This window comes from Grampus griseus (genome assembly GCF_964374135.1).
Source record: "Grampus griseus genome assembly, chromosome: 12".
Classification (NCBI taxonomy): Eukaryota; Metazoa; Chordata; class Mammalia; order Artiodactyla; family Delphinidae; genus Grampus; species Grampus griseus.
Window position 1 is genome coordinate 26,667,799 of NC_139006.1, and position 24,998 is coordinate 26,692,796.

At 65.7% G+C, this 24,998-nt stretch overlaps 2 protein-coding genes across 5 annotated transcripts; both read left to right on the forward strand.

Moving 5' to 3' along the window:
* Positions 1 to 1,389: 1,389 nt before the first annotated feature.
* On the forward strand, positions 1,390 to 9,548 carry SEPTIN5 (septin 5; the record flags this gene model as incomplete). 4 transcript variants are annotated; one of them, XM_082668428.1, is made up of 12 exons in its annotated part: positions 1,390 to 1,432; positions 1,579 to 1,589; positions 5,806 to 5,902; positions 6,004 to 6,090; positions 6,331 to 6,454; positions 6,533 to 6,667; positions 6,773 to 6,890; positions 6,979 to 7,080; positions 7,879 to 7,975; positions 8,060 to 8,195; positions 8,313 to 8,415; positions 8,524 to 9,548. In XM_082668428.1, the coding sequence occupies 12 exons, from the start codon at positions 1,390 to 1,392 to the stop codon at positions 8,578 to 8,580; spliced, it is 1,110 nt and encodes a 369-aa protein (XP_082524554.1). In that variant the 3' UTR covers positions 8,581 to 9,548. The 4 variants fall into 4 exon arrangements, with proteins under 4 accessions (XP_082524554.1, XP_082524553.1, XP_082524551.1 ...); XM_082668427.1 differs by lacking the exon at positions 1,579 to 1,589 and having other exon boundaries at positions 1,413 to 1,432; XM_082668425.1 differs by lacking the exons at positions 1,390 to 1,432; positions 1,579 to 1,589 and adding an exon at positions 4,982 to 5,199.
* Positions 9,549 to 9,726: 178 nt separating this feature from the next.
* GP1BB (glycoprotein Ib platelet subunit beta) lies at positions 9,727 to 10,717 on the forward strand (the record flags this gene model as incomplete). Its single annotated transcript, XM_082668472.1, has 2 exons — positions 9,727 to 9,736; positions 9,970 to 10,717. 2 exons carry the CDS (start codon positions 9,727 to 9,729, stop codon positions 10,575 to 10,577), a joined length of 618 nt encoding a protein of 205 aa, XP_082524598.1. The 3' UTR covers positions 10,578 to 10,717.
* Between the last annotated feature and the right edge of the window lie 14,281 nt (positions 10,718 to 24,998).

Consider the following 24,998-nt stretch of genomic DNA (forward strand, 5'->3'; position numbering starts at 1 on the left):
GGCCTGGGTGAGGGGTGGGGGCGGTGGACCGTCCCCACACATCGCAGTGCTGGAGCAGGCGATAGTCTGGTAAAGGGAAACAGGCTCAACCTGGCCCCAGGATTTCGCAGAGTGATGGTGCTGCTCTCGTGGCTTTTTCACTTAGAGGTGAAACAACTCTGCCCGGTGCTGGTGCTCAGAGGTGGAGGAGCCCACAGGCCAGCGGAGGGAGGAAGGGGTGCAGGAGGGCAGGGAGGGACGGGGCTTCCTGCCTGTGGAGGGGGCAGCAGGCCTTCTCCCACACAGGAGCCTCCCTCACCTGGGAAGCTGGTGACCACTGGCCCAACTGTCACTTTCTGGGGGACTGAAAGCTCCAGACGTGCCTCCTGGGGGCACTCCGGGGAGGTCCAGGCCAAGGGCACCTGGGAGTGTGGCAGTGACCGAAGAGACAAGAGGCACTCATGCTGGTGAGTCCTCAGCTTCCCATCTGTAAGTGGGGTGCAGGCCCTGACCTGCCCCGCCTTCGCAGTGCCCTGGGGGGCCCCCTGCAACCCTTCTCAGGGTGCTAGCAGTCTGCCTCTGGGTCTGCAGAACAGAGGGTGCCGAGGTGGGCATGGGGGGCGCAGGCCTCAGGTTGGGCCCATCCTGTCCAGGATGGCGGCTCATTCCCCACCAATAATCCTGGAAAGGGGGCCGGCTAACGGCCCAGGTGTGTGGGCTTGCAGAGCACCGAGCAGCTGCAGGAGAGGAGCTGGGGCTGGTCCCCCGCCACGCATCAAGCTTTCCGCACAGTGACCATCACCTTTCCTGCCACGGCCAGGAGCAGGACTCCCCAGGCCAAAGCCTCCGGCATCCATCCTGATGAGGTGAGGAGGGGCATCCACTGACCTCAGTGGGCAGAGCATGCCGGGGGGGGGGGCGGGGAAGTGGCATGAGGCGGGAGACCCCAGGGGCAGGCTTTACAGGTGGGCCACACCAAGGATGGCCAGAGGTCAGGCCTGGACTGGGGTCCCACGAAGGCAGAGGAGTCAGCCCGGGTCTGGGCAGGGGGCCGGGTTGTGGGCAGGGACGGGGTGGAGGGCGGGGTACGTGCGCAGGGGCCCGGCAGCGGGGAGGGGAGGTGGGCAGGGGGCGCGGCCGCGGGGGTGGGCGCAGAGCGGGTCTCGCGGTGTCCGGGCGGCTGGAGGCGAGGGCGTCGCCCCAGGCAGCAGGCGCGGGGTCTGTAGGGGCGCCTGGGTCCCCGCCCCCGCTGGCCGCGCCGGGTCGCGCGTGGGCGCGGCGGGCGCCGATTGGCTGGCGGGAGCGCGGGCGGGGCGGGCGGCGGCGCGGAGGGGCCGGTCACCCCGCAGCCCGGCCTCGGCCTCCGCTCGTCGCCGCCCCGCCCGCGCGCACGTCCCCCCGGCGGCCACCATGAGCACAGGCCTGCGGTACAAGAGCAAGCTGGCGACCCCAGGTGAGCCCGGCGCCCGCCCGCGCGCGCGCGCGCACTCCTTTGTCCCCGCCGCCCACACGCCTCTCACCGTGTGTCTCGGTCTTTCCCCCGCCCGCCGGCCCGGGCCCGGACCCCGACCCGACCCCCGACCCCACCCGACCCCGCAGAGGACAAGCAGGTACGTGTGCGCCGTCGCTCACCTGGCCCGCTGTCACCCATTGTGCCACCAACGCGCGGCGCCCCAACGCGACCCCGCCCCCGCCGGCCGTCATCCCGCTCTGTCGCGATAACCGATAACCGATTGTCAGCCTGGGCAGTGCCGCCAACCCGGGGCTGCAGAGGGGAGGAGCGGCCGCAGTGCCTCCGGGCCTGGCTCCTGACCCTCGAGGCATGGCGTGCGCTCCTCCCCGGATGGGGGATGGGCCGGGTGCCCCTCTCCCACTGGTCCAGCACCAGCCTCTCTTTGCTGACCTGGCCCGTGGCCGTGTGCTGGGGGTCCTGTGTGAGACCATGGTCATGAAAGGCCACGGGCTGGGGGGGAGGGGTTTGAGTCCACCAGCCAGGGCCAGTCCCTGAGCAGCCCCACAGGGGAACCTCTGGCCACCCCACCCAACTTCTCTGCATCTTATGCCTCCTCTCCACACACACCAATGTGAGTGAGCTGATCTGTGGCCAGGCCTCTTCCCCAGACTGGGAGTCTCCAGGGCCTGGTCTGAGTCATCCCGGTGCCCAGCACCAGTCTTCAGATCTAGGGGGTACAAACCGATTTCTCAAAGGGCCGGCCTAGACCCCAGCCTCCAGGAATAGAGGGTCGGACAGGAGGCTGGCCTGGGTACTCGCTGTGAACCTAGCTGAGGTCAGGTTTAAACAGCTAGGAGACCCCAAGAGGGCGTGGGGGGGTGGGTAACCGGGGGGAGCTGGGGGTTCTGGGGCAGCCCTGCTGGGGGCCTCTCTGGCTTGAGCTCAGCCATGTTTAGGGCAGAAAAGAAGAGCCCAACTCTGGCATCAGGGTGGCCTTGGCAACCCTCGTCTGGGATGGGGGCTCACACCCTGGGTGGATGCTGGGTGGAACCCGAAGTCTTGGCCTAGGTGCGGCAGGCGGGCCAGGAGTGGCCCAGCAGGTGGGGTGGGGGCTGGGAGTCACTCCTGCCCAGTGCCAGGCCCCTAGCAGGGATACGCCCCACCCTGGGACGGGTGAGGCTCACAGGGAGGGGCCACGACCACCTCATCCTGCCAGCAAGGGGCTCCCCGGGGAGCCCGGGACAAGAGCTGCCTCCCCATCATGGCGGGTCAAACAATGAAAGAGATGCAGGGACACACTACCACCAAGCTATTGTTCAAGGGAGAGAAAGAGGGAAGGCCTGGGAGACCAGCCCCCCTTGTCCTGGGCCTGCGGGCACTCAGGGACCCCCCTGCTGAGGCTCGAGCCCCTTCAGGCCTGTCTACCCCTCCTGGAGCTCAGCTAGGACCAGCCTTACCTGTCCCCTGCTCCTAGGACCAGAGGGAGAGAGCATTATGCGGGTGGGGTGTGGGGTTCCCTGGGCGCAGGGCCAGGGAGCCTGGTGTTTGGGGAAGGCTCCCCGTGGGTCTGGGGGAGCCGGAAGCCTGCAGTAACTTTGCTGTTCCATGGTTGGTGTTACTGAGACTCAGTCTGTCTGCACTCTGGGAAAGGGGGCAGGGGAGCTCTGTGGGCCCCCTCTGTGCCCACCCATCTCAGACACTGGGGAGGGCTCTGGTGGTCCTCTGTGCTCCCTCCTCCAACTCCCACCCCATCTCTAGCAGTGGTGGGGCCTTCACTGGCTCTGGCAGCTGGGGTGGTTCTAAGAATGGAAATGCCTCGAGAGTGTCAGGCACCAGGAGGAGGTGGGGAGGAGGTGGGTGCAGCAGTGTCTGTGGCTCGGGAAGTCCTGAGGAGTATTTGTTGTGCCTCGGGGGCCAGAGAAAGGGAGTGGAAGGGCCCCTTCCTTGGGGATCCCCCAGGGAATCCCCAGGCCCCATCTGGACGAAGTCAGGGGACAGGGCAGGCAGGCAGGGAGCTGGTCTTGTCCCCCTGACCCGGACCTCCACTGAGGCTGTGCCTTACCGATGGGGAAACTGAGGCCTTCTGGGGGCAACGAGCCCATCAGGCACCAGGCTGTGGGGTGCCAGCTCTGTCTGTCCTCCTGGAGATGCCCTGGGCCCGAGATGTCAGCCTGTCTGGGCAGGAAGTGGGCTGAGGGGCCATGTCTAAATTGGAGCCGGGGGTGGAGGCTGGGTGGGACTCAGCCCCAAGGCCCCTTGCAGGTCTGCGTGGTGGAGGGCTGGGGCCAGCGCAGAGGCTTTCTCAGAGCCAGGGCTGGGGGCGGACTGGGGAGCTGGGGCCTGTGGCTCCCCCCCCTCTCGGATGAAAGGCTCCCCTGTTCCCAGCAGCGGGCCCACCCCTCCTCCCCAGGTGCCAGCGGCCTCCAGGCCACACAGCAGCAGCATGAGCCTAGACAGGGGGACAGAGGCCCCTTAAGCGGGGAGCCAAGAAGGGAGGGCCTAGGTGGGGGAGAACTGTGGGGCCTCCCGTTCCCACTGACGCACAGTCCAGGGACACGTCTCTTTGGATCCCCAGCTCCTTTGCAGGCCTCCCTTGCCACCGGGCTGGTGCTGGCTTGTTCAGATTCTGGTGGGTCCTGCGGGTAGGGTCAGTGAGGAAGGGTTTGGGGGCTCAGGAGACCCCTGTGGTCCCTGGAGTGGCCGCACAGGTGTGAGGGCTGAGCTGGCTGGAGCCCTACAGGCCCTGTGTTGCCCAGTCCTGTAAGTGAGAGCAGGGTGGAAGCTCAGAGGGAGTGTCCCCCTTAGGGGGAAGGGTTCACTCCAGCACCCCCTACCTCTGCTGGCAGCGGCTGTCTGGGGGCAGAGGTGGCAGCGCAGGGCTGGCCGGCGGGTTTGTGGAGCTACGCACTGGCCACAGCTTCCAAGTTTGCAGAGGTGGGGGTAGGGGTTGGGCATCTAGTGCTCTGATCGCTCCCTTCCCCAAACGTAAGCCTCCGCGGGCCTGGGTGGGGAGGTGGGCTCTGCCCTCGCAGGTTCCCAACTTCTCTCGGCGGCCACGGCGGTAAGAATTCTCCAGACACACGCGCACACACGCGAGGGGCGGGCCGTGCATCGGTGGGTAGCTGGGGGCGCCTCTGTGACACCGCCGCGGGAGAGTAGGGGGACAGGGCGGGCTCCCGCGGGCGCACGCGTGGATGGGGGCGTACTCGGGCGCCCTCTGGCAGGCGGGACGCGGCAGCGCAGACCCGGCCGTGGACCCGGTCCCCCGCCCACCCGGCTGTGTAGTCGCTGGACTGACGGCCTGAGCCGCGCCGCTCCGCGCGCAGCCGCCCGCCAGCCCGCCGAGCTGGGCCCTGCCCTCCTCAGCTCCGTGGCTCCGCCCGCGCGGCCCAATTTCCAGGCGACTGTCTCCCGGAGACCGCGCGCTCCTCTCCGGCGCGAGGGCCCGCCTGTGCCAGGGGCAGGCCCGCCTAGGGCCGGCGAGCGGCTTGGTGGCCTCGGGGTCCCGGCATCGCGTGAGCGCCGCCCCTCCGGGCTTCGGTTCCCGCGTCCGTAACCCGTAACCCGGGGGCGAGAACAGGGCCTCGGGGCCGCACAGCGCGCGAGCCCCTGGCGCACAGCTACGCCGGGTGGGCCTGACGCACTCTGGGCCCCAGCGCAGCGGGCAAGGTCCCGGGGTCGCTGCGATGGACTCGCTGGCGGCACCCCAGGACCGCCTGGTGGAGCAGCTGCTGTCGCCGCGGACCCAGGCCCAGAGGCGGCTCAAGGTGTGTGTGGAGAGGGGAGCGGAAGGTGGGTCAGCTGTGCGCCCGCCCCCCGCGCACGGACTGGGGATGCGACGGGAGCCGCAGGGCCGGGGTCCTGGGGTGGGCGCCGGAGGCCGCGGGAGGCTGGGCGCCGCTGTCTATAAATAGCCCCTGCTCCGCCGTCGCCGCAGCCAGCCACCCCCGCGGCTGGATCGGGGCCAGACGGGGCCTCCCACCCCTTACACTCGGGAGGGGTGAGTATTGAGGTGGGGGCTTCTCCAGCCTCTGAGGGCCTTGGGCGTGTGTGAGGGGTCTGGGTCCTGGTGCCCTCTGCCCACCGCCCAAGGGGGAACACCGCCTTGCCCGCTGTGCCTGCCACCTCCCTCCACACGCACACAGACTCCATCTCGGTCCCTGCGAAGCCCTCGCGGGCGCCTCCACCCTCCACCCCCACCTGCCTTCCACCTCCAGGGCCTTTGCCCACAGGCCCTCACCCACTTCTGCCATTGAGATGCCCCCTCCCTGGGGACTCTGCCCTGCTGCCCCCTGGCCTGAGCTGGGTAGGGGCCAAGGCACCGGGCTGCCCCAGGAACCCCAGCGTGCCCCTGACCCGCCCGCCCCCGCCAGGACATCGACAAGCAGTACGTGGGCTTCGCCACACTGCCCAATCAGGTGCACCGCAAGTCTGTGAAGAAGGGCTTCGACTTCACGCTCATGGTGGCGGGTGAGTGGGCCGGCCTCCAGGGCGTGGGGTGGCGCACTGGCAGCCAGGCTCTGTCTGGGGCCTGGGACCTGACCCGACGTCCTCACTGCACCTGTGGGCAGGGGAGTCGGGCCTGGGGAAGTCCACACTGGTCCACAGCCTCTTCCTGACTGACTTGTACAAGGAACGGAAGCTGCTCAGTGCTGAGGGTGAGTGGGCCCCACGCGGCCCTGGCGCTGCCACCATCCCCTGCTGGGTGACCTCTCCAAGGGCTCCTTCCAGGTCCAGCCCTGCTCCTCTGTCCCCGAAGCATGGGTCTCCCGTTCAGGGTCCAGATCACCGCCGGGCCACATAGCCAGGGATGAGAACAAGGGTCTGGGCTGCCCGGGGTGGGAGTGAGGGTCACAGAGGGTCTGTGAGGGTCTGTCCCCCCACCCGCCTTGCCACAGAGCGCATCAGCCAGACGGTCGAGATCCTGAAGCACACGGTGGACATTGAGGAGAAGGGGGTCAAGCTGAAGCTCACCATTGTGGACACACCAGGCTTCGGGGACGCCGTCAACAACTCTGAGTGGTGAGGAAGGCCTGCCCGGTCTGCCCTGGCCCCTGGCCACCAGCCACCAGCCTGGCCTCATGTGCCCCCTGCCCCCAGCTGGAAGCCCATCACCGACTACGTGGACCAGCAGTTTGAGCAGTATTTCCGGGACGAGAGCGGCCTCAACCGCAAGAACATCCAGGACAACCGTGTGCACTGCTGCTTGTACTTCATTTCCCCTTTTGGGCACGGGTAGGTGGCTACCCCGGGCCAGGGGTGCGGGTCCTGCCCATCCCTGCGGCGCCCCCTCCCACCACCTCCACCCCATGAGCCCCTCGCCCCGGCTGCTCTCCACAGGCTGCGGCCAGTGGACGTGGGCTTCATGAAAGCCCTGCACGAGAAGGTGAACATCGTGCCCCTCATTGCCAAAGCCGACTGTCTCGTCCCCGGTGAGATCCGGAAGCTGAAGGAGCGGGTGAGCCTGTGCGGTCGCGGGGCGCAGCGGGGACTCTGGTGGGGCCAAGGGCACCAGCCCCTCACCTGATGGCCCTTGCCTGCCGCAGATCCGGGAGGAGATCGACAAGTTTGGGATCCACGTTTACCAGTTTCCTGAGTGTGACTCGGACGAGGACGAGGAGTTTAAGCAGCAGGACCGGGAACTGAAGGTGAGGCTGCAGCACTGGGGGTGAGGGACCCAGAGGCCACTTTACACCAGGTCGGGAGGAGGGCCCGGGCCCAGGTCTGACCTGGGGGGCAGGAGTGTTTTGTCCAGGCCGTAGAGTCTTCACCTGGGGCTGGGGCTAGGGCGGCCCAGGTCCCCCGCTGGCTTGTGTAGTTGGGTCCCCATGTAGTTAATAGGTCATGGAATGCTTGCCAGGATCTAAAGGCACAGCCACTGGCCAGGCCCCCACCCTGGCCCTTCTCTCAGCCCCCTCGCCATGCTTCACCCACAGAAGGGCCTAGTCCAATGGCCCCAGGCCTGTGCATGTCCTGGCTCCCAGAATTCTGAGCTCCAGGGGGAGGGGGGGTGGCTTTGAGTGCCCCGGGGGTTAGAGTGGTGATGGCAAGCCCAAGCTCGGGACAGGTGGCCACCGAGCCAGGAGCAGGGTGGACCTTTCACCCCGAAGTCAGCAGGGCTATCACTAACAGGAGGCATGGGCTCTGCCCTGGGAAAGGAATGGGGAGGCACTAGATGGAGTGGCTGTTGGTGGTGGGGGTATCAGGAGGGGGTGTACATCTGATGGGCACGGCCCAGCAAAAGCCCTAAGGTGTAAGCTGTACCAGTTCTGGCTTCAGCTGGCAACAGAGAGGCCAGAGGTGGGGACAACAGGGTCTCTTTGGGGAGAGCTTGTTGAGGGTCATTGTGGAGGGGCGGGCCAGGTGCTTAGTGCCCATGCCCCTCTCCCACCACTGACCCCACACCCATGCTAACTGGGAGTGAGCCCTTGCACCTGCCCCCCCAGGAGAGCGCACCCTTCGCTGTCATCGGCAGCAACACGGTGGTGGAGGCCAAGGGGCAGCGGGTCCGGGGGCGTCTGTACCCCTGGGGGATCGTGGAGGGTGAGTCGAGGCCTGGGGCACAGCATTTGGGTGGGAAGGCTCCCCTGGGCCGGCGCCTCACCCACCGCCTGCCCCCGCCCACAGTGGAGAACCAGGCACACTGCGACTTCGTGAAGCTTCGCAACATGCTCATCCGTACACACATGCATGACCTCAAGGACGTGACATGCGACGTGCACTACGAGAACTACCGAGCGCACTGCATCCAGCAGATGACCAGGTGCGTGACCCACCCGCCCTCGGACCTGCCCTGACCCCCACCCAGAGGTGTGGGAGCCACAGGGTATCGAGGGTCAGCCCAACCCCCAGCAGCTTCTCCCTGGTGTCCACCCTGCAGCAAACTGACGCAGGACAGCCGCATGGAGAGCCCCATCCCCATCCTGCCACTGCCAACCCCCGATGCTGAGACGGAGAAGCTCATCAGGATGAAGGATGAGGAGGTTGGTAGGCAGCAGGGGAGGAGCAGGGGCTGGGGGTGGGGACAGGGCCAGGCCCGTCCCATTGCACTTCTCACCCCACCCTCCGTTGTTCCTGCCCCGCCCCCCTAGCTAAGGCGCATGCAGGAGATGCTGCAGAAAATGAAGCAGCAAATGCAGGACCAGTGACCCCACCACAGCCCCACTTTTCCATGGATATACTGCCAGTTTCCAGACTGGCCCTTCCCACCCCTGGACCCCGACTGGCCTGGACTCGACACCGGATTCGTCTGGATCGCTAACAGGCCTGGACACAACCCCAATTGCAGAGTGGCCCAGACCTGGACTTTTTCCTACTGTTCCTGAACTGACCCAGAGACGCGGGGTCGCAGCCCCCAGCCAGCCCTAATTTATTCTCAGCATCAGCCCCTCCCGTCATTTGTGTCTGCTTCCAAGGGGCCTGGACAATGGCCCCCACAGCCAGCCCTCTCTGGCCTTGGGGGAGCAGGAGCTAAGTTGAGTGGTGACTTCTGAGATCTCCCCCCAACCCAGAAGGTCACAGCACTTAGATTCCAGGCCCTACTCAGATGGGCAGGTAAACCAAGGCAGAATAGGGGAGCAGGTCCGCAGGATCCTGGGCCTATTCCCTGCCCAGGGCTGCAGAGTGAACTTGGGAGCCCTCACTTTGTGCTGAGGTGGGCCAGGTCCTTCTTACCTCCTCACCCACTCACCAGGTAGCTCAGCGGGCAGGTTGGACAGCCGAAGCAATTAGGATCCCTCCAGACCTTAGGAGGCCAGCTGGCTGCTGGGGAGGAATAATGGGGCTGCCTACGCCCCTCCCCCACGGCCATGGCCCGGCTCCAGGAGCAGTGGGTGGTGGGCAAACTGGCAACCCCCATCCCTGGACCACCCTTCCCTGTTGGTCGCTGGAGGCCTGTTCCCCGCAGCAGCACTGTTGCCCCGGGTTCCTGAGCCCCTGGTCCCCCATCCCTCCACCCGCATGATCCCTGCCCCCAAGCCCCATCCTCCAGTTTGTTCAGTTGTGAATGCTGCGTCCTGTCCTGGTGACGGGAGAACAATGTTGGTGAACGTCGAAGAGGGTGTCCAAGTGCTCCGTGCGCCCCTGGGAGCGAGTGGGGCGGAAGCCCGGTCAGCCGGCAGCCTGGCGATAGCGCTCTATCTGCGCTGCCGGCTTGGCCTACTGGTTATTTGCGACGGGGCTGTGGTCGGTTCAGCGGGTGCGCCGGGGACTGGCAGGGGCGGGGCGGCTTTATCGCCCGGTTCTGCGGCTGCTGCCTGGCGCTCCAGAGCTAGCTGGACCGCTGTCCTCTCGCCATGGGCTCCGGTGAGTCTGGGGTCTGCCCGGGCCAGGCCGCTCCCTGAGTAGAGTCCGGTGGGGAGGTGCTCTGTCCTCTGGGCTGTAGTCGGGAGAGGTTTGGGTCAGACTTAGAGGGCACTTCCAGCCGGTGCCGGGCTGTCGGGGTGGAGAGGCTCGCGGGTGATGGGGGGCACGCGGATGCCCCGGGACCCCGCCCAGGAGCCCCAAGGGCCGGGCTCACCACGGCGCTTCCCTTCCAGGGCCGCGCGGGGCGCTGAGCCTAATGCTTCTGCTGCTCGCGCCGCCGGGCCGCCCGGCCGCTGGCTGCCCGGCCCCGTGTCGCTGCGCGGGGACGCGCGTGGACTGCGGGCGCCGCGGGCTGACGTGGGCTTCGCTGCCGGCCGCCTTCCCGCCAGATACGACCGAACTGGTGCTGACGGGCAACAACCTGACGGCGTTGCCACCAGGGCTGCTGGACGTGCTGCCGGTGCTGCGTGTCGTGCACCTGGGCGCCAACCCCTGGCGCTGCGACTGCCACCTGGTGCCGCTGCGCGCCTGGCTGGCAGGCCGGCTGGAGCGCGAGCCCTACCGCGACCTGCGCTGCGCCGCGCCCCCCGCGCTACGGGGCCGCCTGCTGTCCTACCTGGCGGAGGAGGAGCTGCGCGCCGCCTGCCCGCCTGGCGCGCTCTGCCGCGGGGCGCTAGCGGCGCAGCTCCTGCTACTCTGCCTTGGGCTGCTGCACGCGCTGCTGCTGGCGCTGCTGCTGTGCCGCCTGCGGAGGCTGCGCGCCCGCGCCGCGCGCCGGTGGCCGCTGACTACCCCGCTGGCGGAGGAGCCCGCGACCCCCGAGCCGAGCGACTGGCGCTGAGCCGTGCGGCCGGCCCGCTGACGGCCCCCCGCTCCGGCCGCATCCTCCGCCCACACGATCTCCCAGACGCTCCCCCCACCGCGGCCGCGCGCAGGGGCCCCACTGCTGCGCGCGCACCGCTGGCGACACGCTCGCACCCCCTGGACCTGGATGCCGAAGCGGGCCCGGGGCGAGCCGCTGCCCAGACCAGTCGAGCCCCCCACGCCATCTCCAGTGCGAATAAACCCTGCTCTCCATCCGACCGATCTCTGCACCGTGCGACTCGGAATCCCCCCCTCTTTCACCCAGAAAGAGCTCCGGGGATGATTCAAGGGGACACATCGCATGTTCATACACCCAAAATCACCTTCTGGGGTGCGCACAAGGTCTGGGAGTGAACTCACCTGCCACCGACTCTCCCAGAAGTTCTAGTGAGAAGGCACAGAAGAGCTGGAAGTACAGTGCCCACACTGGCGGGAGTGAGGACACAGGGGACAGTGAGGACAGTGGACAGTGAGGACACTGTGGAGCAGTGAGGACACTGGACAGGACAGTGTGGGGACGGTGAGGACCCCACAGGAAGTGTAGTTGCCAGAAAGAGCAGATGCTCAGAGTGGCGGTTTCCGGGAGTCAGTGAGGGTCTTCCAGGTGGCTCTGAGGACAGTCCAGGGTGTGAGGTTTCCCTGAAGGCAGTGACTGCGCCACACAGGCAGCTTTCAGGGTATCAGGGGTGCACTGGGGATGGTGAGGGCGGTCGAGTGGCCCAGCAGATGCTTCCGGGGCATCTGAGAGAGAAGTTCTGGAGGGCAGGTGAGGAGGGAGCGAGCGTTGTGAGCTGGGGTCCACGTAAAGTTCCCTGCAGGGGTGAGGAGGCACCTGGGGTTGCAGGTCTCTGAATTGTGTCCTCCACCTGGCCGCCGCCTCCTGCAGGAAGGCACCTCTGACTGTTTCTCAGTCCCTGTCTCCCCGTCCCAGCCCTGGATCCAGGCTGAGCCACCAGGGCCTGGAAATCCTCTGTGGGTGTCCCAGTGAGGCTCAGGTGCTAATGAGGGCCTGGCGGACCCAAAGAGGGCCTGATGCATTTCCCACTATTGGGGTCCTGCTCCCGCCCTAGGTGTGGCCCCCACCTGTCTGGCCCTGTGAACAATGAAGGCTGCTTGCTGTTCACCCCAAACAGGACCCTGACAAGGAGCCTCGGGCCTGAGCCCCAGCTGCCTGGCACAGGAAGGCCCCCGGCTCCTCTGACCGGGTCGGGGAGGCTGCCACTGACACGGCCTTTGTCCTGGCCTTTGTGGGACAAGACAGATGGCCCTCCGGTCAGGCTGATGCTATCTCAGGGCTGCCGGTGGGACGTGAGGCAGGAGCCACCCCCTCCTTTGTGGGCAGGTGCATGGCATCCGGCCCATTGTGGGCTGCAGTTGACTGTCTGGCCGTCCATCCAGCCTTATCACCACATCTGGGACAGCGGCCCCTTTTGTACAAATAAACTGCCACCCTACCTCCCCAGGGAGTGTCCCAGAGCCCCTGGTGTGGGTCAGAGGCCACCCCCTAAATTCAGCCCCAATGTGGTGCAGGAAGTGGGTGTCACCCCTACTTTCTAGAGGAGGAAACCAGATCCCAGAAGCGGGTCTCCCTGCTGGGCCCCATAGCTTTCTCCATGGCTGCACTGGGAGCAGAGCTGAAACCAGGCCCCTGGGACCCACTCTCCTCCTCACTGAGGACTTTGGGGGGCAAATGCAGGGCCCAGAGAAAGTGGCCTTGGGGTCCTAGGTGACCCCAAGCTAAGAGAAGGAGGCCCCCCTGGGCCATGGGACAAGGTCCCAGCACGAGCTGTGAGAAGTGGTGAGCAGGAGCCCAGCTCCACGGCCAGTGTCCTGCTGAGAGGGTGGGCATGAGGGCCCCGAGGGCCAGGAGATGCAGAAGACTGGAGCTTCTTTGAAAGAGGGAGAAGGCTGGCATCACAGTGTGGTCAGACTTAAGGAAGAACTTCCCACTCGGACAACGGGGCAGTGGAACCACATGGTTTCTCCAGGCTTGCCCCTCCCTTTTGCCAGTTCTCCATGATTTTGATGGGCTCCGGCCAAGGTACTGACCACAGGGGGATGCCGGCCTGGCCTCGCTGGCTGACCTGGCCCAGCCTGCTTGGAGCCCCCAGTCCCAATCCTGACCCTAAGCTGACCCTCCACACACTAACCCTGGGGCCTCAGTCTCCAGAGTGTGGGGAATTGGAACAGTTCCAGCTCAGGGACCCTGAATGAGGAGTGGACACCCCTCCCCCAGCTCCAGGGCCTATGGTGCCCCTCCCTCCAGCACTGTCCTCCATCTCATGGATGACACACCTGCCCCAGGGTCCCTTCCCCACTGATAGGCTGGTCCCCTCTGGGGCCTCAGACTCCTTCCAGATGGGAACAGGTCAGGGTCCACTCAAAGCTCTGCCAACCCCTCATACCTGCAGCCCCCAGGCTGGCTGATTCAGGGCCCCCTGCCCTGCAGCCCCAGGATCCCCTGACCACAGACTGGCCCCCCAGCTTCCCGGGGGGTAGGGGGGTGGCCAGTGGTGTGGCTCCCAGGACCTCCAGTCTTAGATCAAGGCCCAGCCCTTCCCAGGGCAGGCATGACCTTCCTGCTCTATGTCCTAACTATTCAAGGCCTCCACTCAACATGTCCTCAGCAGGGCGCGTCCTGGCCCTGCCCTGCCCAGACACGTGGTGCAGGACCCTAAGACTGCCCCGGGGCTCAAACCACATCCTGGCTAGTGAGCGGCGACTGAGGGGTTGCATAGAGTGAGCCCCGGCAGGGCCAGACGGCGGCGCAGTTAGACAAAACCCTGACCTGTGCGGGGAGCCTCGGTGTTTTCATCCCTGAAATGGGCTGATGCCTGTGTCTCGTCCTCCCCGGGCGCGCGACCCCAGCCCGGCAGCAGAGGGCGCTCGCGACCTGCAGGAGAGCCTGTGCAGGGCTCCCGGGGCGGAGGGGCGCAGGGCGCAGAGACACCAGGCTCGCCGGGGAGCGGTGCTCAGAGCAGGACCTGCCCAAGCTGGAGGGGGCGGGCCCCGGGGTCCGCAGATCGCGGCCGTGGGGGCGGGGCGGGGAGGGAGAACGAGGGGACGCCCCCCCGCCCCCGCAGCGCGCTGACAGCCGGTCGCGGGGAAGATAAGGGACCTCTTCCGCCGGAGGGGAGTTGGGGGGGTGGTCAGCCCAGGTGAGCCCTCCGCCCTCCACCGCTTTTTGGTTCCGTAAACACTTATTGAGTCCCTGCTGTGTGCACCGGGCGGACGGGGGCTGCGAGGCCGCGTGGAGGGGACCGTGAGAGGCTGGCTGGCTCCCGGATGCCCAGGGAGTGGGACATGGGATCCGCCACCTCCTGACCAACCTGGCGGCGGAGTGCGGGTCCCCAGTGGGCGCCTCCTGCCTGCGGAGGGGCCGGCCGCTCGCTGGGCTTGGACTCGAGGGGCCCACGCGGACGAGGCCCTGGGAAGGGCTGGGGGCCAAGCCCTGGCCATGATGGGGGGTGGGCGCGCCGCCCAGACGGAGCAACAACACTGGCGTGGGTGGCGGGGCCCTGGGGGCCCATAGCTCAGCGCAGAGTCTGCGCCCACCCCCAGCGTTTCCGATGGAGGACAGGCAGCGGGTGATAAATCACCAGCTCCCACCCCCACCCACCGGTGCTGCCATGGAGAAGGGGGGCTTTGAGCGACAGAGACAGAGCCCGAGGCAGACAGAGACAGGCCTAGAGACAGAGACAACCTCAGAGACAAAGGCAGCTACAGACGCCCAAGGACACCGCCAGGTCCCCTTACGTCCCACCCCCAGAACCCCCTCCACCAGGCCCATCTGGAAACCAGCTGAGAGCCACCCCACCCAGCCTGCCAACCCCCAACAAGGAGGAAGAGGAGGAGGGAGCAAGGACTTTGCAGCCATAACTCCCCTCCCCCTGGAGGACCATAAATCAGCAGGGGGCTCTCGGGAAACCCTCCCCCCCAGGTTGAGGGGGGTCTTTGGGGTCACTGGTCCTGGTGACTGGGCCTGGCCCTAGCTGTATCCCCCGCTCCTTTAACAGTCCTTAGGGGATCCCCCTGCTCCAGCTCTCTCTTTCTGCAGCCCAGTCACAAACCCAGAGCTGTCTACACCCAGTGCTGTCTACACTGGATGCGCAGTCTATCCTCCCTCTTCTCTCTGTCTGCAGACAGGAAACGTCTGCAGGGAGACGTCCTGTCCTATCAGGAGACCCTGGGCTGGCCCTGCAGGAACTGGGGTCAGCGGTCCTCCCCAGTGAAGCCTCCAGGGGGTCCCCTCTGCCCCAGGGGAAATGCTATCTGTCCCTCCTTCCATCCTGCTTTCCTGTCACCACCACCCCCAGCTGCTGAGGGCCAGCTGGACAAAGGGTGCTGAGAGATGGGCCAGGTGGGCCCCCGCCACAGGTGTGAGCACCCCCTGGGGTCAGGCGAGGCTTGAGAGAGCCCACAGGATGCTCTCAGGACCTGCAGGGTGGGCCCAGACCCCGATCCCAGCCGGACCAGCCTCAGCAATCCCTGCCCTGGGCGTCTGTCCTGCAGACAACCCACTGGACCCCTGTGGCAGAGATAAGGCCACCTGTACACGGGGAAATCCACAAACGTCCACCATGACATCTTTCCTGGCTTGTCTCAAAGAGTGGTAGGGGCGAGGACAGGGGCTTTCTCGTCTCAAAAGATCTTCGGAGCGCTGGGAATTCTGTGCCTGAGAAAGGCACTGAGTATCCTGGGGGCTGGCCAGGGCCTCGTCATGCGGACGGTCCCTTGACCCTCAGAACAAACCCCCTGAGCCCTGGGACGTCAAAAGCACTGACCCGGTGTGTGGAGGTGGGGAATGGGAGGGCCTCCTGGAGATGTCCAGGAGCTGCCTCACAGCGCAGGATCCAGAGAATGCAGGGGCAGGAGGTGCGCTGGGCTCAGCCCATGGGAAGGAGGGGGTGCGAGGGCCCCCTCCCCCCAGCATGCTGGGGGCGGGGGGACGCTGTCCAATCCTTCATTCATTCCCAATTGTTCTCCCACCCGTGCACCCGTGAGCACCCCTGTCTGGAGGCTGCCGGCTGCACGGGGGAGGGCTGGGGTGTAGGTCCCTTGGTCCCCAGACCTCCATCCAGCAGAGCCCCCCACCCCCCAGCCCAGGTGCTTCTCTCTCTGCCAATCACACAGGACCCTGGGACCATCCCCACAGGAACCCTCAGAGGTGGGAGGGGCTGGAAGGGGATCCTTCAAGCTTTACCTGATGGACCCCCGTGGTGTGGGGATACGGACCCCAGGGGAAGTAGAGGGTTCCCATGGCAGCCACTTCTGCCCAGGTGTGTGGATGGGCATGGAATGCCCACCCCTGAAAGGGAGGCTGCAGCCTGGAGCTGGGGGTCCCGGCAGTGTGGGCATCACCCTGGGAATTGTACGCCCTTGGCCTCCCTCTGAAGGGCTCCCTGTGGGCGGCCTTGCTTCTACGTAGAAATCTATTTTGATGTGGTTTGTGTTGGGGAGTTTGCTTTTCTCTGTGCTTTGTTTATTTAAAGATGCTCTTGAAGAATTCCAGCCCATCTGCGGATACTGAGGAAAGGGCTTCTGTCTGGGCAGGGTTGGGAGGGGCAGGGCCCCTGACAGCTGCCTGTCCCAGCACGCCCACCCATGCCCTGTGCCCACCAAAGGTGTACCAGCGACAGACCTAGAGCAGGCAGGGGCCCGGGGATACCGCCATCCAGGGGCGTCGCACAGAGGGGCAGTTCAGGAGGCTTTATGAGAAAAGTGGGGCAGACCTGTTTGTGCGGCCCTGGGTCTCCTGGCACTAAATGCATCCCTGGGCAGACACTTCTTTGTGAGTCCCTGGTGGGGAGGTCCCTATTTTATGGGTCTTTCTGCTGCAGACCCCTCATCTGGGGCCTCTGCTCTGCAGGCCTCTTCTCTGTGGGTCTCTGGTGTGGGAACCTCTGGCGGGGGGGGGGGTCAGTGCCACCTCTCCTTATTTGGGGTGACGTGGCTCTGCCACAGTGGCCTCTGGGTCATCTGTCAGACCCTCCTCCCTGGGCTGAGGATCCACCGCCACCAGAATCCCTGGGGCCCACACTCCTGAGCCTCTTGTGGCGAGGCCAGCAGGAGTGACTGGAGCATGACTGTGTCCCCAGATCACCCATGGACAGGTGGAAGGGCATCAACGGCTAAGGCTGACCTGCAGCCTTGACTCCGTGAAGTTCCCTAGACCTCTTCAGCAATGCCATCGTGAGTCCACTGAATCCTCCCTAAATCCTTCCTGAGTCTCCCAACCTGCCCTGGGCCCTCCAGGTCCTCTCCAAGTGCTCCCTGAGGCTCCCAGACCCACCTGCATCTCAGGCTTGGGCTACTGTACCTGGATTGGTCCTGGCAGGTAACTGAGGTTGATGCCAGTGGAGCCCGGAGCCTGGCACCACCCCACAGGGTCCTGGTAGACAAGGTGGGTGGCGGGCACGGTGGTCTCAGGTGTGGCGGCAGGACTATGAAGGGTCCTCCTGAGTTATAGCCTCACTCCATTAGCGCCCGCGTCTGGGGTGTTCAGTGGCTGGACAGGCGGCGCCCCTGGGCCTCCGAGACAGTCACAGCAGGTGGGCCCCAGGCACAAGTGAGGCGTCACCACCCCATACCTGTTCCGAATCCGCCTCCTCCCAATTCGCTCGCCCTGTGTCCTCCCCGTGCAGCGGCCCGGGTCCCCTCCACCAAGACCCTCCTGTGGGCTGTCTGGGGGTGAGGGAGACCCTGCACAGAACCTCGCGTGCTCTGGGTGGCAAGCCGTGTCTCTGAGCAGCCAGGCCACCTCCTCACGCGTGAGTGTGCGTGTGTGGACGGGAGTTGGATGGTGCTGCCTCCCTGGGTGAGCGGGTCCGCGTCCTCACACCTCCCGCGGGCGCGCGTCCCACTGGCCCGCCGTGCCCCTGTGTGCCCTCGGCCGCCGCCCCTCCCTGCCTGCCGTGCCGTGTGTACACAGGCTTGTTTTCCCTGCCTCGCGGGCCAGGGGTGTGCTCGTAAATCGTGCAGCCGATGACACATTTATCCCGCGGGCGGCTGACGGTGTGAATTTATGGCTGCCCCTCCCTCCTGGCTGAGGAGGGACAGGGGCCCGAACACCCCACAGGCAGGCACTTACGGGCCGCTAGGCTGGCCGGGCCATTGTGGGGGCCACCAGGAGGGACTCAGGAGTGCTCCCAAGGTCTGGCCGGCTCAGAAGCCCTGCAAAGTCAGGGGACAGATGGCAGCTGAGAGGCTGGGTGGGCTGTGCCTGGGTGCGGGCTGGGGTCGGGGCTTCTAACCTGCCCCACCTCCGCCTCCCACCTATGAACCAGGCAGGACAGGAGGGGCTGCTTCCCTCTGTGTGGACTCAGCCCACCCACTGCTACTAGGCCTGTTGGAGGCATCGAGGTTCGGAGAGGATTGTCTGGAAGGGTGGGGACCCTGAGGGCAGTTGGGGCTGCCTACAGGGAGCAGGGAGGCGTGGAAATTCAGGACGGGGGGCCGAGAGCACCCCTGCCCTCCTCCTCCTTGTAAAGATGGGGAAACCAAGGCCGAGTGAGGAGAAGGGCCCAGACTCCTGCTTCCCAGCTTGCAATGCGGGGGTCCCAGGCGCAGCCCCCTCCCAGGGCCCTTTGTCCAGCGCAGTCTGTGCGTTGTGGGCGCAGCCAGGTCCGAAGATGGGAGAGACGATGGAACAGTCAGGTCCCCTTGGGCCACAGTGGGGGATGGGGGCCGCTGACTTCCCTCTGTCCGTCTGTCTCTGAAGGGGGTCGGGTCTCCAGGGGCCCCTCTGTCGGCTCTCATGCTTGCCCCCGCTCTGGTCCCCGGCCCCCCACCCCCTACCCGCCAGCCTGTCAGGATGAGCGATGGCGGTGCCCCTCCCCAGGCCCTCAGCCCCAGGCCGGTTCCCGCTCATTAGCCGCTGACACTGTTTGCTTTCCCGCCCGGGACACCCACCCCCGTCACAGGCCATTTCTCCCGGCGCCCCCCACCCCCGTGGGCCTGCCCGGGGGTCCAGGGTGCCGGGCAGGACCTGCGTTCGGCTCCCAGAGAGATGGCCAGACACAGCCCAGCCCCACCCTCACCTGCAGGCGCCAGCGGACAGATCTGAGCGCAATAGTCAGGCCACAGCGAGAGTGAGACTGGGCCATGCCTCTGAGCCTCAGCTGGCCCTGCGGTGACACTCGGACTGGGTCTCTGGTGACAGGCTCACACTCCCGTCTCTGTCTCTCTTGATCACTCGTCCCTATTTCTGTCTTTGGCTCTGGTCTTGCCCCCAGCCTCACCCCATGGAATGACCATTGAGCCACCATCCCCATGCAGAAGGCACCTCTCCACCCGGTGTCCCTCTGTCCCCCAAGCAGCCCTGGCGCACAGTGTGTGGGTCAGAGGGTGAATCTATGATGCCAAGGCTTGGGGAAGAAGGCAGGTGGAAGGGTGACCAGGGCATAGCTGGGGGTGCTCCCTGGGCTCTGCACCCCAGCTCCAGACTGCTCCGAGCAGGGGAGGCTGCAGATGGACCGGGGTTGGGGGGTTTGGCGTTGGCTCAGCCTCCAGGGCAGACTTGGGGGCATGTCGGGGGTGGCAGGCCGCTTGCTGGCCCCCCTGCCCCCTCTCCATACCCTCCCTTAATGTCAACCCCCACCCAGTGTGGCTACAGCTGGGCGGCATCAGGGCCCACAGGCCGGTGGCAGCCAGTCCTTCACTTAAAAATGTGTTTGTGATTTTGGCGGCGGGGCAGATAACGGTGACGAATGGCCCGCCGGCCCCACGGGGCCCCCAGCCCATCTGGTTTGACTTTGGCCTGTCGTAGGGTGCCCCGGGGGCCCCACCCCTGCCCTCGGGCAGTACCCTCCGAGTGAAGCCCAGGGCCAGCGTTGGCAGTCCTGACGTACCTCTAACCTTTGCAGTCATTGGTCCCTCTGCTGGGAACACCCCTGTCCTCCAGCGAGTGTCCCACCGGGGCGACCCTCCTGCCCCGGGCCCGCGGGTACTGGACACTGGCCGGGTCAGTGTAGAGGCCACGTCCTGATCAGGTCTCTCCCCTCCATGGAATGGGGAGCAGTGGGCACCTGGCGTGAAGGTGATGGAGGTGGAGAGGCCTGTGGAGGGGGCAGGGCAGCCGGGGCAGGGCCTGGCCGCCTGGCCTGACGGGCAGCGCATGTGGTCATCGTCAGGAGGGATTTCTGACAGGCCTCCCGACCCTCCCGCAGCCGCTGAGGCCCCCAGACCATCGATTATCCCTGGAGGGCAGCTTCCGGGTCCAGCCCCGTGCTCGGCTGGGGGGCAGTGAGGTCGAGCTGAGCCCCTCAGCCCAGCCTCTCCCTTCCGCCCCTCTCTGGGCTTCTGGAGGGGGCGCAGAGGTGGGGGGCGCCTGCTCCTCCCCCCACAACCATAGGGGCACCCTGGGCCATCTCAGCCCAGGCCCTTGGAAGCAGCCGGACATGTGCTCGGGGTCCACTTGGTCAGTGCGACCCCAGGAACACGGGCTCCTGCATTCCCAGCGAGCCTTCCTGAGCCCCCCTGCCCAGTTTACAGACAGGGGTTGGACCCTGCCCTCAGTGAGGAGATAAGGGAAGGGGGCGCTTGGAGGTGCCCCCACCCATCTCAGGGGCGGGGTGGGGGTGGGGGGGTGGGGGAGGGCATTGCAGGCCAGGAGCAGAGCTGGGGGCCATCCCAGAGGCGCAGCCTAAACTGCTCTGTCCCCAGGAGCTGCATCTTCCAGGCGGCCCTGGGTGGGGACAGCTGTGGGGAGGGAGAAGGGTGGCGCTGCTTCAAGACTCCTGCCCCCTCCCTCCAGGCAGGAAAATCCCTCTCCCTCAGTATCACATTGTTGAGAATTAACTTTGTTGAAATAAAAATTGGTCTTGGTATTAACTCGGCCTCGAGGATTTTCTCTGCGATCCTGGAGGCTGCAGAGGGGTCAGAGGACCATTCCCAGAGCTGGCTGCTGGCTTGGGTTTCAGGGGCGCCAACGACCTCCTAATCCTCTCTGGGCTGTAACTCCCTGCCTCTTGGGGACACGGTTCCTGGGGCTGGGGGGAGGGAGGAGCTGCTCTGGCCCTGCCTCCCCTGACCCTGGCCATGAAGCCGGACAGCATGGACAGCGAGGATCTCGGGGGTCCGGCCCTGGTCCCCCCGACCCCTGACCCCTCCCCCACCCCTCCCCCATCTCTCCACATCACTTGGCAGCCATGGCTGATGTCCATGGGACTCCTCCTCCACCCTCAGGATTCTGCCACAGCCTCGGTTTCCCCCCATAAAATGGGAGGCTTGGCCCAGCCTGGGTGCGGGAGGCCCTGCAGACAGACAGGCAGCCTGGTGGCCAGACGCTCAGAGGTGGCCCTTCTGGGAGGCGAAAGCCCCGATGTGTGGCCATGGCCGGAGTCCTCTGGGGGTGGGGACGGGGAGGGGGCGCTGAGGGCTCATGGCCGTTCACAGCCTCAGTCTCAGATGGCAATTGGCGGCCAGGCTGTGCACATGGCTGGGGGTAAGGACAGAAACATGGGGACCCCAAGACCAGCTCCCAGGGAGGCAAGCAGAGACATGTGTACCACTGCATCCACCAAAATGGTGTCTGTCTACACCCGCGCAGACCTGTGTGCAGCTGCTCTGAGAGCCTCTGGGGGCCTCACCTTTCACATGGCCCCCTCTGCCTGGTGCGTCCCCCTGGGGCCTTCCACTCATCTGGAGGGTGTGTCTGCCCACAGGGACGCTGAGCCCAAGGACAAGAGCAGAGGATGGGGCAGGCCGGGAGGGGCCTGCGGGGGCATCCAACTCTCCCCCCCCACCCCCCCACCTTCTGGCACAAGGACACGTCTGTGCCCTGATAGTCGGGGGTAGGCAGGATTTCCCAGCCGGTGGTCCCCTCACAGCCTCGTCCGACCACAGCCCGAGCAGTGTGTTTTGGGGGGGTGGGGTGCAGCCTGGGAACAGGCTGAGATGGGGGCCTGGGAACGAAGGCAGCGGCCCCTGGGGACGCTCGAGCAGGGCCAGCTGTTGCTGCCTGGCTCCAATTCCCGCTCTGCGCCGAGGCTGGTCCCCCGGGCCAAGGCCGGTGGTCTGCCTGGGAGGGAGTGGGCAGGCTGGGGGGCCTGTGCCTTCTTCTAGGCGGTGGTCCCCGGGACAGCAGAAGTAGGAGGGAGCCACCTTCATGCTGTACTAGCTGTCCAGGAGGGCTCCCCTGTCCCCCAAGCAGCAGGTCCCGAAGCCTGAATCACCCGAGCCCCCCACCTCCACCTCACCTGGAGCCTGGGCCGACCACCTGCTGGAGCCTGTGTTCCATGCCCCTCGGGGCCCACCCCCAGGGCCTTCCATCCTACTCCCCAAGCCTGGCCCCAGCCTGAACACTCCAGTCTGGTCCTTCTGTCCAGGGAGCCTAACTACCAGGACCAGGGCCAGCCTAAAGCTCCTACTTACCCTTCAGGACCCCATGCAAGTGTCCCTGTCCCTGGGAGCCACTTGAATGCTGGGCCCAGCACCAACCTGGTGTTGTCATCTTTTCAAGACTCCTTCCTAGTGGCCCTGCCCCTGCCCCAGGGCTGGACGCCAGGATGGACACACAACTCCACGGCTGAGAGGGAGAGGCTCGCTCCCTGGGCATTTGTTTCCCAGCTGAACCGTCCTTGGCTAAAAGATTCCACGGGTCCTATTGGAGCAAGTTTGTCCCTCTAGGGGGACCCTGAGGCTGCCAGGACCCGTCCCTCCCCCACCTAAGTGTTCTGAGGAGGTAGACGGGCTCCAAAGAGGTGGGGTTTGCTGTGGGCACACTGAGGGTTCCCCCAGCTGGCTGTCCCCCAGACACTCGGTTGGCTTCAGCTGAGGCTGAGGGCCTGGCACAGAGGCTGCTGGGGTGAGGCTGGGGGGAATCCTCTTATTCCTGAATCCCTCCCGCCTGCCTGGCTGCCCCCTGGGAAGCCCCGTGATCCAGGAACCTGATATTTTAAGACTTAAAGCAAATGTTTCTGGAGCCCAAGCTGCGCTGAGGCGCCCGCCCGGTCCTCATTGGGGGAGGGCCAGCCACAGAGGAGAGGACACCCCGCCCACAAACCAATCCTGCCCCTCCCTGGGCCACAATTTCTGGTGGTGGGAGGGGCGATGAAGCAGGAGCCCCCTTAAGGGGCCAGAGCCAGGGCCAGCTTCAGAACTGAGGTGGGGGGCCTGGTGTTGACCCCCACTCTGCTGGTCCCTCTCTCTGGCCTCCAGCACTCTGAGAAGCCCATCAGAAGCCCTGAGCCCTCTAGGGCTGGCCTTCCCTGACCCGGGAGCCAGGGATGCCACCGAACTGCCCCGCTCTGCCACCATCAGGGTGGGCAAGTCCATGCGCTGCTCTGACCCACAGGCAGAAGCCACCTGGAGCTCAGGTGGGAAACCCGAAGCTTCCTGGTCTGTGGAGCAGGAGATCTGGGATGGATTGGTGATGTCTGCCTGGGTTGCAGGTGTGAGAGTGGGGATCCATGGGCTGGAACGGGTTTGATGAAAAAGCAACATGCCCGGGTTTCTTAACCTCAACACCAGAAGGCACTCCCCAGTGCCTGGATGACAGAGTGGCCTGAGGCTCGGCTCAGGCCCAGCAGAGCTGGTCAGGGCAAGGCCCAGGCTCTAGGCCCTACCTGGACTCAGTGGAGCCATCTTCCTTTGGGAGAGTTTCCCAGGGCTTCAAGGGCTGAAGCATCATGGGTGGAGGGCCCAGGTGGGTGGACGGACAGTGCAGGGCAGGGAGGCTTGGGCCTTGTTAGGACGGACAGGGATAGGGCCCCATCTGTAAGGAGTGTTCCAGACGCTGGACCAGCCCAGGCCCAGCTGGGAATGTGGGGAGTGGGGGGCAGATGTTCTGGGGATTCTTCCTGGGTTATCCTCATGACCCCAGTCAGCCGGGCCCCTAGTCCTCAAAGTACCTGTGCTGAGTCCCTGGACTGGTCCCAGCAGATGGGGCTTGGCCACACCTCTCTCCCCAAGCCAGCAAGCCCATCAGGGCCAAGAGTCTCCTCGGGCTCCTTCGACCATTTCACAGATGGGGAAACCGAGGCCCAGAGAGGGGACAGGCCTTCCAGGGCCACATGGACAGCCTACAGCCAGCCCCGCTGCGTGGACTTCTTCCCCCACGGCCCCTGAGGCCCTCTTGTCTCGGCCTGTAGGAGGGACGGCACTGTGGGCAGCTGTGGGAGGACAGACCTGACTGTGAATCCCAGCATCCTGCCTCCAGGGCCTGGGTGCTGTCTGCTCACCCTGAGCCCCGGCTCCCCACCTGATCACGGCCCTTCTGCCCTGGCGAACTCCTGTGCACCCTCAAAAACCCAGAGGGGCCTGAACCTTGAGCCCCAGAATGTCACACACACACCCAACTCCATCCCCAGCTGCTAATTCCTCTCCCCTGACAGAGGGATTTTTGTGCCTGGTGCCCCCTGGGAGACCACCAGTCCCCTCAGGTATTCCCAGGTCTGGCCCTGCTCCCTTACCTCACTGGACAAGCCACTCTCATTGCCAGACCTGGATTCCTGCTGTGAGAACAGACACACTGTCACCGTGCCTTGGTTTCCCCAGTTCTGAAATGGAGATGTGGGTGTCAGTGGGTGATGAGCCCTGGGTGTCCTGAATGCTCGGAGGGAGATCAGGGTGGGCTGCCTGGAGGAAGGGCAGCCAGCTGCTCACCAGGCCCCAGTGTCTGCAGGCAGACCCCTGCCTAACAGCCCTGCCAGCCTGTGGGGCTGGGGAGCTGAGCCCACCGGGGCTGAAGCCTGTAGAGCAGCCCCTCCCAGGAATCCCGGCTGCCCAGAAGCCACTGGCTCCCGGTGGTCACAGCCACCGGCAGCCCAGGAGAGCTCCAACCCCCGTCCCCATCACTGCTTCAGCTCAGCACTGCCTTCTATTCCTTGGGCCTCAGTTTCCACGTGTATCTGGGAGAGAAGCAGGCGGGCAGGATTTGGGAGAGGACAGGGTGTCCTGGGCATTTAGGGTTAGAGTGGGGACAAGAGGCGGGCCATGGGGGGCCGGGAGGCGGGAGGAAGGAGGGAGACCCTATCAGTCCCCTCCAGAGGCGTGGAGAGGTTCAGGGCCCCCACGGGGGAAGCAGAGGAACCCAGTTTTAAATCAAAGGGAGACTGATGCCGTGTGGATGGGAGGTGCCCCCAGGGGGAGCTCCACATTCTGGGGCCTTGAGCCACTGCCCACTGTTCCCGAGGGAGCCAAGAACGAAACCCCCCTGTTTTCTGGAACTTGCCTGCACTCCTGACCCTGTGACCACAGAAGCCCCATGGAGTCTGGGCCCTGGGTCCCCTCTCTGGCCTGCAGCCAGGCCAGTGGGTGGAGGCGGATGGGCACAGGACCAGGCCTCCTCTGGGATGCCCATGGGGTGACCCCAGTGGCTCAGGGTAGAATTCCCCCACCTGTCTGCAGGTGAGGGCAGGTATGGATAGGAGGTGGCAGCGAGACAGGGCACAGGGAT